This window comes from Oncorhynchus keta, chromosome 15, assembly GCF_023373465.1.
Source record: "Oncorhynchus keta strain PuntledgeMale-10-30-2019 chromosome 15, Oket_V2, whole genome shotgun sequence".
Classification (NCBI taxonomy): domain Eukaryota; kingdom Metazoa; phylum Chordata; class Actinopteri; order Salmoniformes; family Salmonidae; genus Oncorhynchus; species Oncorhynchus keta.
The window spans coordinates 23,922,290-23,934,438 of NC_068435.1; the positions used below are offsets into that span (position 1 = coordinate 23,922,290).

Below are 12,149 nucleotides of genomic sequence, written 5' to 3' on the forward strand. Positions count from 1 at the left end.
TAACTCAAATGTATGCTGAGTAATTAGCTGCAAAGCAACAAAACATTACCCATGCAACCTTTTCTTACTGGAGTTGAGCATTGTATTTCAGAAACACGGAACGATTTCTCAATGCCAAAGGTTTCAGTAGCCTACCATCATTCTATTTCACATTCAAATGAAAACTAACCGGCCAAAAACTCCCATGTACAACCCACTGACAAATTGGATATACTCTAGCAAACTAATCGAATATATTCTGAAAAAGAAACGGGATGCTTCAATGACCGAGTGTCCTTGAGAGTAGCAGTAGATTTACCTTTATGGCGGAGGTGGCTATCTGTAGGTGGTGAAGTCTTCTTAAGGTGCTCTCGCGGTCTGTGAAATAAGAAGCAGCCAACTGATGCAGTACTTCCAGGGAGACCACTGAGCTGTTTCCCTGCCCCTCCGATTTCTTACTGAGCTTCTGCTTATCCAGGAAGATTGTCAACGATTCTTCTCCTGTAGAAAGAAATAATAGAAGAGAAGAGAAAAGAAAAGAAAAATAGAATGACTTTTTTTCCCCAGAGTGAACTTCAGTCAAATATACACACAGTCCTTAATACTAATGAACAACTAGAACAACTGGCTCACTCATAATGACAATACATTTGTAATACTCGTTGAGAGTAATGGGTGACATTATCCTCCACGAGAGGAATTAACGGAGGTATTCAGACAAAAGTTCATAGACTGCAGACAGATTATAAAGGTCTTTCTCTGTCTTGTATGAATCCCCAGACTTTTCAAAATAACACCAGAGTATTCACATGATTCTGCTCGACCAGACAGTGTGCTTAGCTCTCTTCTACCTTGGGGCTATGAGATGCCATCAGCACCCAGCAGAAGAATGTGTGCATTGCTATTTGCGATCATCTCATTAGCATGCAGTGTATTGTCCATCCCTTTTGATTTGAGCCATTGATTACAAAAGCTCACTATGGCTTTGCCACTGCATTCATCTCTCTTGTCTTTTAGACTCTGTAACTTCACTTCATCAATCCACCATTAAGTGACATCATAATTAGTGCCTACATCTCATCAGGCATAATGTTCTGGTTGATGTCACAGCAAATGTTTTGAGACCAGGACCATGACTGTTCAATCAATTATTTAGATGCTAGGCAGAGTATTGCATTCCACATCTCCAACTAGAACTATTGACATTTCCTTATGTATCCAGCAGTACCTCAATCATGGATTGTCAAATCAACACCAAGCAGATGTTGTCCATACCAACAGAGAATGACTGACAATATGTATTGAAGCTAGAATCCTTCATTTAAGTAGTAACAAAGCTTTCTAACTGCCCCTGTTTCGCTAAAAAGCTAAGGGATGGAGCTGGAAAACCCCTCAAATTCATAGATAGAGCTATGGTTGCAGGAACATCCATAATATGAAAGGTACAGTTTTAACCATGTTTTGAGGCTATACAGTGTTTGTTAACATTTAGGTTGTTTACAAACATTGGAGTAAAACAAGCTTATATTTTGGGTTATGAATAACAGTTGAACTAAGCTCATTGGGCATTTATGTGTCTTTTATATAGTTTACATAGTCTTCATTAACAATGGATATACCTCTTTATAAGTGAAAAAAAAGTGATGTAGCAAATAAGGATTCTAGCTTTAACGTTAACTTATGTTGAATAGTAAAAACAAAGTTTCTGTTGACATAAATGACCAGTATGACAATGTCACCAGTGATACCATGAGCACAGTGTTCCAAATATGAGTAACCTTTGGCTTGTTTTGAGGCAGTCAACATGATCAATATCTAAGGAGATGACATTACACTGAAGCTATTTTGAGAACAAACTGAGATGCGCAACAACATCCCTTAGCCACATAGCCTAGAGCTAAGTGCCACTGAGTCGGTGTATGTGAAGCTGCTTACCTCCTAGCGTAGCAGACACCAGAAAGTGTGTCCCATATTTCTTGATCAAGTTCTCGTGGATCTGCTGCAGACTTGGCCTTCGACCCAGCAGCCTCAGGTTGCGTAGAAACTCCGGCGCCAGTGGCAAGGGGGCCTTAAAAACGTCCCTCTTCTCTGTGGCCAAGCTGTTTACTTTCCAATGGCTGAATTCCCTGCAAGTGAACCATTGGAGAATTTGGAAATTTGGACAAATCTGATTCATGGTGATTGGATCATTTCATAGGTTGATACTTGCATATGTGAAAGAATTCAAATATCACCAGAAGATGTGCATACATTTGCAGTAAAAACTACTATTCAGCGATGGCAGGGTAGCCTAGTGGTTAGAGAGTTTGGCTAGTAACCGAAAGGTTGCAAGTTCAAATCCTGGAGCTGACAAGGTACAATCTGTCATTCTGCTCCTGAACAAGGCAGTTAACCCAGCTCTAGGCTGTCATTGAAAATAAGAATTTGTTCTTAACTGACTTGCCTAGTTAAATAAAGGTAAAACAAATAAATGAATATGTATGTATTCCTTCAGAACAAAAAATAACAGAACAGTGACAGTAACATGCTATTGTCCCAAGGGGAAAAATAGAGTTTGACATTCCACATCAACACTTATTTTGCAGATTATTTGAAGTAAGCATTACAATAGTGACAACCAGCTGTTACATTAGTTGTGTATGATTATCATAGACATTAAATACATTTGCACTTACATGACAACATACAAAACATGGAAAGTGTTTGATCATGATTCAGTGTAAGAAAGTATAGAAAACACGTTTAGTCCAACCTAACACTACATAGGCATTATGCCACAGGAATAACATTGGTAGTACAATGTAAGTACAAGGTAATTCAACTATAATTGCATACTGTTACACAATTTCAAAGACTAAGAACAACATTACAGTCCAACTCTTTAGTCATATCCCAGTTTACCTATTTGTTTATGGTCTTGCCAACACCTAGCATCCTGTTTTTTCAATTATATGACCAAAAAAATATTAAATTTTATTTGGAACAGCAAAACAGAATAAATTAAAAGGGTCGATTTATATAATTAATATGAATTCGGAGCTTAGAAATGATTGAATATTAGAGCATTAGACCTCTCACTAAAAGGCATCAGTCATACAAAATTTTAAACGCAAATTGGTTCTCTGGCAGATAAGTAAGAATGTCTCACCCCATGTGGACAAATGGCCTTTTCCCCTTTATTCAGATTACATCCTCTCACTTTCACTTATTGGAAAATGAACCAATCTCCAAAATATAGCTATTTTTTAAATAATCCATAGAAAGTTGCTTGCAATTTAAGTTTAATCCACCGGAAAAACAAAACAAATAATACAACAAATATTGTGGTTAAACTCAAATGGAAGAAGTAAAAAATAAGGAACTTGACTGTCAGCCGTGCATTAAAGACCAAAATTGGTTAAAGAAAAGTGTGATAAATAAAAAAGTACACCAGTTTAACTTAGGGACCAACAAATGAACATCTGTGCCGTATAGATTGTAAAATATTTGGGAAGAGATTGTCAATGTTCCGATTCCATGGTAAATGGTTTATGAACTGATACGCAAAACAACGCTGGATGCAAAACTTAGAATTGTTCAATTGAAATGATTATTCAAAGTTCTTGCAACCAATAAAATGTTATATAAATGGGGGGATACAACCATCCCAGCTCTGCAGATTTGGCTGATAAGAGACAGAATCATTAGATAATTTGTTTTGGTACTGTAAATATGTAGCTTGTTTTTGGACACAGGTCCAGGAATGGCTGAAGAATTGCAACATTTTCCTTTGCAGGTAGCACTACTGGGTGATTTGAAAAATCATAGTCTATCGATCAATAATACAATAATACTCTTAGCAACAACAAAAAAAGTATATTTAATTTACAATCTGTAGAAACTATGAGAATAGAAAGGTTCAGAACTTTTGTGAAACATCACAGCACAGTTATATATAAATATATGGCAAATAGAAATCCAAAATGGATGGTGTTGAGAGATAGATGGGAGGGGTTGAGTGGAGCTGAAGGGTGGCATTAATAACAAGATAACTGCAATATAATATACTGTGTCCATGAAATGTTTATACTATAGGTTCAGAACTTTTGTGGAACAGCACAGTTAATAATATATGGCAAATAGAAATCAAACTGGATGGTCTTCAGAAATAGATAGGAGGGTAGCAGAGAGATAGGGAGTAAAAACAAACAAAAGATAGATCTTGTAAAATAGATTGTGTCTGTAAAATGTATATAGTATGTATTAGCTGGAAGTGGAAACTAAAGTGTTGTTGTTCATTAGTTTACTCCAATTAGGGGAGGTAGGGTTAGTGGAAAATAATAAACGAAAATATATTTTAAAAAGATGTGTATATATATATATGTATATGTATTTTATATGTATGTGTGTTTGTATGTACAGTTGAAGTCGGATGTTTACATACACCTTAGCCAACTACATTTAAACTCAGTTTTTCACAATTCCTGACATTTAATCCTAGTAAAACTGCCCTGTTTTAGCTCAGTAATGATCACCACTTTATTTTAAGAATGTGAAATGTCAGAATAATAGTAGAGAGAATTATTTATTTCAGTTTTTATTTCTTTCAACACATTCCCAGTTGGTCAGAAGTTTACATACAGTCAAATAGTATTTGGTAGCATTGCCTTTAAATTGTTTAACTTGGGTCAAACGTTTCGGGTAGCCTTCTACAAGCTTCCACAATAAGTTGGGTGAATTTTGGCCCATTCCTCCTGACAGAGCTGGTGTAACTGAGTTAGGCTTGCAGGCCTCCTTGCTCGCACAAGCTTTTTCAGTTCTGCCGTCAGGGCTTTGTGATGGCCGCTCCAATACCTTGACTTTGTTGTCCTTAAATTTTGCCACACCTTCGGAAGTATGCTTGCGGTCATTGTCCATTTGGAAGACCCATTTGCGACCAAACTTTAACTTCCAGTCTTGAGATCTTGCTTCAATGGATATAGATACTTTTGTACCCGTTTCCTCCAGTATCTTCACAAGGTCCTTTGCTGTCGTTCTGGGATTGATTTGCACTTTTCGCACCAAAGTACGTTCATCTCTAAGAGACCGAACCCGTCTCCTTCCTGAGCGATATGATGGCTGTGTGGTCCCATGGTGTTTGTACTTGTGTACTATTGTTTGTACAGATGAGTGGTACCTTCAGGCGTTTGCTCCTAAGGATGAACCAGACTTGTGAAGGTCTACAATTCTTTTTCTGAGGTCTTGGCTGATTTATTTTGATTTTCTCATGATGTCAAGCAAAGAGGCACAGAGTTTAAAGGTAGGCCTGGAAATACATCCACAGGTACACCTCCAATTGACTCAAATTATGTCAATTAACCTTTCAGAAGCTTCTAAAGCCATGACATAATTTTCTGGAATTGTCCAAGCTGTTTAAAGGCATAGTCAGCTTAGTGTACGTACACTTCTGGCCACTGGAATTGTGATACAGTGAATTATAAGTGAAATAATCTGTCTGTAAACAATTGTTGGAATAATTACTTGTGTCATGCACAAAGTAGATGTCCTAACCGACTTGCCGAAACTACAGTTTGTTAACAAGAAATTTGTGGAGTGGTTGAAAAAGGAGTTTTAATGACTCCAACCTAAGTGTATGTAAATTTTCGACTTCATCTGTATGTATATATATGTACAGTGCAATCGGAAAGTATTTAGACCACTTGACTTTTTCCACATTTTGTTACGTTACAGCCTTATTCTAAAATGTCCTTATTTACATAAGAATTCAGACCCTTTGCTATGAGACTCAAAATTAAGCTCAGGTGCATCCTGTTTCCATTGATCATCCTTGAGATGTTTCTACAACTTGATTGTAGTCCACCTGTGGTAAATTCAATTGATTGGGCATGATTTGGTCCCATAGTTGAAAGTGGATGTCTGAGCAAAAACTAAGCCATGAGGTCGAATGAATTGTCCATAGAGCTCCGAGACAGGATTGTGTCGAGGCAAAGATCTGGGGAAGGGTACCCAAATACGTCTGCAGTATTGAAAGTCCCCAAGAACACAGTGGCCTCCATCATTCTTAAATGGAAGAAGTTTGTAACCACCAAGACTCTTCCTAGAGCTGGCCGCCTGGCCAAACTGAGCAATCAAGGGAGAAGGGCCTTGGTCAGGGATGTGACCAAAAATCTCACTCTGATAGAGCTCCAGAGTTCCTCTGTGGAGATGGGAAAAGTGCCAGAAGTACAACCATCTCTTCAGCACTCCATCAATCAGGCCTTTATGGTAGAGTGGCCAGACGGAAGCCACTCCTCAGTAAAAGGCACATGACAGCCCGCTTGGAGTTTGCCTAAAGGCCCCTAAAGACTTTTAGACCATGAGAAACAAGATCCTCTGGTCTGATGAAACCAAGATTTAATTATTTGGCCTGAATGACAAGCGTCACGTCTCGAGGAAACCTGGCATCATCAGCATCATGCTGTGGGGATGTTTTTCAGCGGCAGGGACTGGGAGACTAGTCAGGATTGAGGGAAAGATAAACAGAGAAAAGTACAGAGAGATCATTGTTGAAAACCTGCTACAGAGCGCTGAGGATCTCAGACTGGGGTTAAGGTTCACCTTCAACAGTACAACGACCCTAAGCGCACAGCCAAGACAACACAGGAGTGGCTTTGGGACAATCTCTGAATCTCCTTTACTGGCCCAGCCAGAGCCCGGACGAACCCGGTCGAACATCTCTGGATAGACGTGAGAAGCTGTGCAGCGATGCTCCGCATCCAACCTGACAGAGTTTGAGAGGACCTGCAGAGAAGAATGGGAGAAACTCCCCAAATACAGGTGTGCCAAGCTTGTAGCGTCATGCCCAAGAAGACTCAAGGCTGTAATTGCTGCCAAAGGTGCTTCAACAAAGTACTGAGTAAAGAGTCTGAATGCTTATGTACAGTAAATGTGATATTTCTGTTTTTTATTTTTAATACATTTGCAAACATTTTTAAAAATTAACTTTTTTGCTTTGTCATTATGGGGTATGGTATGTAGATTGATGAGGAGGGAAAACAATTTAATCCATTTTAGAATAAGGCTGTAACATAGCAACATGTAAAACAAGTCAATCGGTCTGAATACTTTCTGAATGCACTAATTTCTGTAATAATGTTGACTAGTGTACAGAAACATGAAGAAGACAAAGGTCTTTGGAAGAATTTTAAAGGCTACGAAGTATTAGCAAACCAGTGTTGATGAGGATAATCCAAATATCCAAAGTAAACTTCAAATGTTACATCATACTGTATTATCTTTGCCTATAATGTGTAAAGACCATCAGATGCTGTGTACTAGCTTTGGATGATGTTGTCTTGAGTGAAAAATGATTGACGACAGAGGTTGTGAATGGAGCATTGCTTTTCTTTCATGATGATTTCTAAACATGAAATGTAAAAGCGTTGGCTGACCATTCCAGTGCTGTTAATGATGATAGATGCTCTAAATTACAGGGCTTTAGCACAAGATGATTGCACCTGCAGCCCGGCAGGCTTGCAGGGAATTGTTTAAGCTAAAACTCTGTACCTAAGCGAATACTCCATTCCCTATTTGATAAGAGCACCTGGATTTTAGCACTGTTGTTGCCCTTTCCTCCAGTCAATTGACCACATCGCTCTCTAGTGGCCTCATGGGTGGAATGATAGTAATGTTTTTCATCATTTCATCATTAATAATTAATTTTTAATTTTTTACTTGTCCCAAAATCTGGTGTTTCTATGTGAAATGGTTTTGTTATATTTAAGTCTTCTGTGATGTATATAGAGTGTACAATTGGGATGCAAACTCAAAATGGAATACATCTATATCTGACAGAGTTGAAATGACAAGCCAGTAACCATGTGTGTGAGGTGTATACTTTTGGTTCAAAGTAGATTACCAAGAAACACTGTGTGACCCTGATTCAGCCCACTGCAGTGAAAGGTTAACGTTCCACTACATTCCTCTATGAGTCAGAGCTTTGACACAAGTAGAACTTTCCCAAGGCTTCTACTTCTACACATGATCGGGAAACGTGTTACCATATAATTCGAATGATTCATTCTATTCATTCTATTTCTATGTGTTAACCCTAAGTTAGTTTCAGTTACAACATGGAAGGTCATGTTTAATGAGTTCATTACATTGTCTATATCTACAGTGACCCCCAAAAGTATTGGGACAGTGATACATTTTTTGTTGTTTTGGCTCTGTACTCCAGCACTTTAACCTCATAGTCATTGTATAATTTCAAATCCAAAGTGCAGACTGTCAGCTTTAATTTGAGGGTTTTGTCATTCATATCGGGTGAACCGTTTAGAAATTGAATCATTTATTGTAAATAGTTCCGCCATTTTAGGGGACCAAAAGTATTGGCTCAAATCACTTATACATGTATTAACGTAGTGAAAGTGTAGTATTTGGTCCCATATTCTTTGCACGCAATGATTACATCAAGCTTAATTTCTATTGGGCACAAAATAATCAAAAACACAACCAAAACAAACAGTGAATGCATCTAACAAGTTTGTAAAGTCACCAGCTTGATGTAATCAATGCCTGCTAGGAATTTGGGACCAAATACTAAACTTTGGACTACTTTAATACACATAAGTGAATTTGTCCCAATACTTTTGATCCCCAAAAATGCGGGGACTACGTACAAAAAGTAATTCTTTACTTTTGGAGATCACTCCACTGTATATTTATCAGCTCTTGCAGATGAGGCTGTATTCCACAGCTATGTTGATTTAGATATTTTTCTTCATAAAGCATGGTTGCATGAAGCAGCCTAAAGCCATGCAAAATATCACCTACTGTACAGTAGGTATGGGTTTAACCTGGACCACAACAGCTGCTTGCCGTGTATAGTGTATATTAGCCACACACTGGCAAATCAAGGTGTTGAATGCCTCTCTTTCCATGTTAGATTTCTGTGAGCTATTTTGAGAGGCAAGAGGGGAATGGTTGATCGGCCCCATTTCCTCTGGAAGTTGACAACTGGGTTTCCAGCTTATTAATATTTGGCCCTCATCAACTGAGGAGGCGTTCTATCATTTCAATGTGTTTTTGTGGAGTATTGTAGCAATTTCTTGGAAGACTTTTCAAGTACACTTTTGATATGGATTCTCACAACTTTTCAGGCGAGACAGGACTGGTCTGGTCTGGACAAAAGTACTATGGTGTTGCAACTTGCAGAAACCTCTTTGATGCAGACTTACAAAGACTTTCTCAAAGTACATTACTGAAATAGCACAGGTTTAGACAATAGGAGTATACTTTATTGCACAAATCTCTTTGAGATTCACATGGTCTTTAGAGCTAAAAATGCAAGCGGCAATTAGTGTCCTTTCCTTGTTTCCCTAGTGTATCCCTATCATGAGCTGGCATAGCACATTCCACTAAACTGTTTATGCTCAGCAGAATAGGTGTGTCTTGGAACACTGTCCATCTAATTTGAGGCAGTTAAACATTTCCTCTCAGATTGTTTAGCTGAATGAAGAATAATTATGTTAAAGGAAGTAGAGCTCAAAGATCTGGCTTTTCAGTAATTGTAAAATGTGTACTAAATTTGATAATTCATTGTGCGAGTGCACAAATGGCTAAAAACATCTATTTTCCCAAGTTGAACAGCACATTCTGATTCTCAATTAGAATTCAAATTAATCTTGTTAATTGTACATGGGGACTCACAGCATTCAACAGAGTAATTAGATTTCTCAACTGTGTTGCCGGAGGCAATCGAATAAAAAGCTGGAAAATGAAAAACAGCAAATACATTTGTCCCTCAGACAATGTATTCATATCATGGACACACTTCAGATTTAGAAACCGTTTTAGCCACACTTGATATACAGAGATATAGCCAATTCCATCAATAACTAACATTATGGAAAATGGCTGATAAGAAAATAGGAAATTTAATCAATCGTCCCTCATGTCTGACCTGATGTGAGACAGGCAGTTTGTCACATTAATTTCTAGTTAATGTTTTTATATTCACCCTGAAACAAACAGTCCCTTTACTGAACCTGAATTGAACAACTGACGTCTGGTTTAGAGTTTAGCTACTCTTCGTACTGAAGGGCTGTATTGTATTTTGAAAGCCTTACACATTCATTTTAAAGAAAGATTACCAAAAACAGTAACATTAAGCCAATACAAAATAACAAAATCAAGCTTTCAGCGAAAACTGAAACAGCACAACACAATGCCAACATAGAAACACTAGTCAGCAAAACTCATATTCTTGAAGGCAAAACATAAATTCAATACATAATGTGAAATTAGATTTTGGTTAGTGTAGAGTGTTGGAAATTACATCAAGTCATCTACACAAAGCCGGAGTGCCTCAGAACCCTACACCAATCTCTCACAAATCACATTTCAGTGCTTGAAAAATCTATAGTTGCCAGACATTTCACTCATTAATCATCTTCCCTTTATTTAGAAAATGCTCTTCTATATCAGAAATGTTTCAGATTTCTCTACCAGCAATATACCCCCTGACGTAATCATTTGTGACAATGTCTCATTTCTTATTTTATTGTCTTGACAGCTCTTGTTGCCTCCAGAATGAGCTGTTACCAGTTACAAGAGCCATAGGGGCCTGGATGGGCATAGTATGGTCCCTATAGGCTGTCAGTTCTGCCACCTCTCATGGCACCAAAAGTACAATGAGCCAACAGTAATGTTTCTTAAGGGAAAGCATCTATCATCCCAAAACACCTCCTGGGAGAGTATTTTCCTGTCTGGATATTATAAACATCCTTCCCTTTCTTTCCTATTTCAAACCAAATGAAGGCCAATGAAATAACAGTACCCAAGCTGCAAAAAGGGCTGCTTCTCTATCTTGTTTTAAAGTGGTTCATTATGTACAGACCACATGAAATACAATTGTATTTATTCATCAGACCATTATTTCAAAAGGATATCTATTGAGTTGCAAACCTCGTCTGTGAGAGAAACCTTGCAAGACACCAGCAGCAGCAGAAGCTCTTTGTTTGACAATCACCATAGCTAGATTCTGCAGGGAATTTAAGCATCCTTCCCCCTGTGACCCTCACATTCAATTTATTCATAGGCATGGGGGCTCCTCGAAACTCAAATCACATATATCTTTACACATTTCACAGGCATAGTAAATGCATGCTATGTATACTGAACAAAAATATAAACGCAACGTGCAACAACTTCAAAGATTTTACTGAGTTACAGTTCATATCAGGAAATCAGTCCATTGAAATGAATTCATTAGGCCCTAATCTATAGATTTCACATGACTGGGAATACAAATCTGCATCTGTGGGTCACAGATACCTTAAAAACAGGTAGGGATGTAGATCAGAAAACTAGTATCTGGTGTGACCACGATTTACCTCATGCAGTGCGACACATCTCCTTAGCATAGAGTTGATCAGGCTGTTGATTGTGGCCTGTGGAATGTTGTCCTATTCCTCTTCAATGGCTGTGTGAAGTGGCTGGATATTGGCGGGAACTGGGACATGCTGTCGTACACGTCAATCCAGAGCATCCCAAACTTGCTCAATGCGTGATATGTCTGGATACTATGCAGGCCATGGAAGAACTGGGCCATTTTAAGGTTTCAGGAATTGTGTACAGATCCTTACGACATGGGGCTGTGCATTCTCATGGTGAAAGATGAGGTGATGGCGGTGGATGAATGGCACAATAATGGACCTCAGGATCTCGTCACGGTATCTCTCAAATTGCCCATCGATAAAATGCAGTTGTGTTTGTTGTCTGTAGCTTATGCCTGCTCATACCATAACCCCACCGCAACCATGGGGCACTCTGTTCACAATGTTGACATCAGCAAAGCGCTCGCTTGCACGACCCCGTACACGTGGTCTGCGGTTGTGAGGTCAGTTGGACGTACTGTCAAATTCTCTAAAACAACGTTGAAGGCAGCTTATGGTAGAGAAATGAACAAGCATTTTGCTACACTCGCAATAACCCAAGCTAACCATGTATATGTGACAAATAACATTTGATTTGATTTGAACATTCAATTCCCTGGCAACAGCTCTGGTGAACATTCCTGCAGTCAGCATGCCAATGACACGCTCCCTCAAAACTTGTGACATTGTGTTGTGTGACAAAACTACACATTTTAGAGTGGCCTTTTATTGTCCCCAGAACAAAGTGTACCTGTGTAATGATCATGTTGTTTA

The 12,149-nt window shown here is 38.5% G+C and overlaps 1 protein-coding gene across 1 annotated transcript in view; it reads right to left on the reverse strand.

Annotated features, from left to right (window-relative positions):
- Window positions 1–12,149, reverse strand: part of LOC118394639 (BMP/retinoic acid-inducible neural-specific protein 3) — a 121,893-nt gene that overhangs the window by 61,796 nt on the left and 47,948 nt on the right. The window contains exons 3-4 of the mRNA XM_035788060.2: window positions 1,915–2,105; window positions 299–480 (exon numbers count right to left, since the gene is read on the reverse strand). Of these exons, the coding sequence (XP_035643953.1) occupies window positions 299–480; window positions 1,915–2,105 (373 nt within the window). The remainder of the gene's footprint in view (window positions 1–298; window positions 481–1,914; window positions 2,106–12,149) is intronic.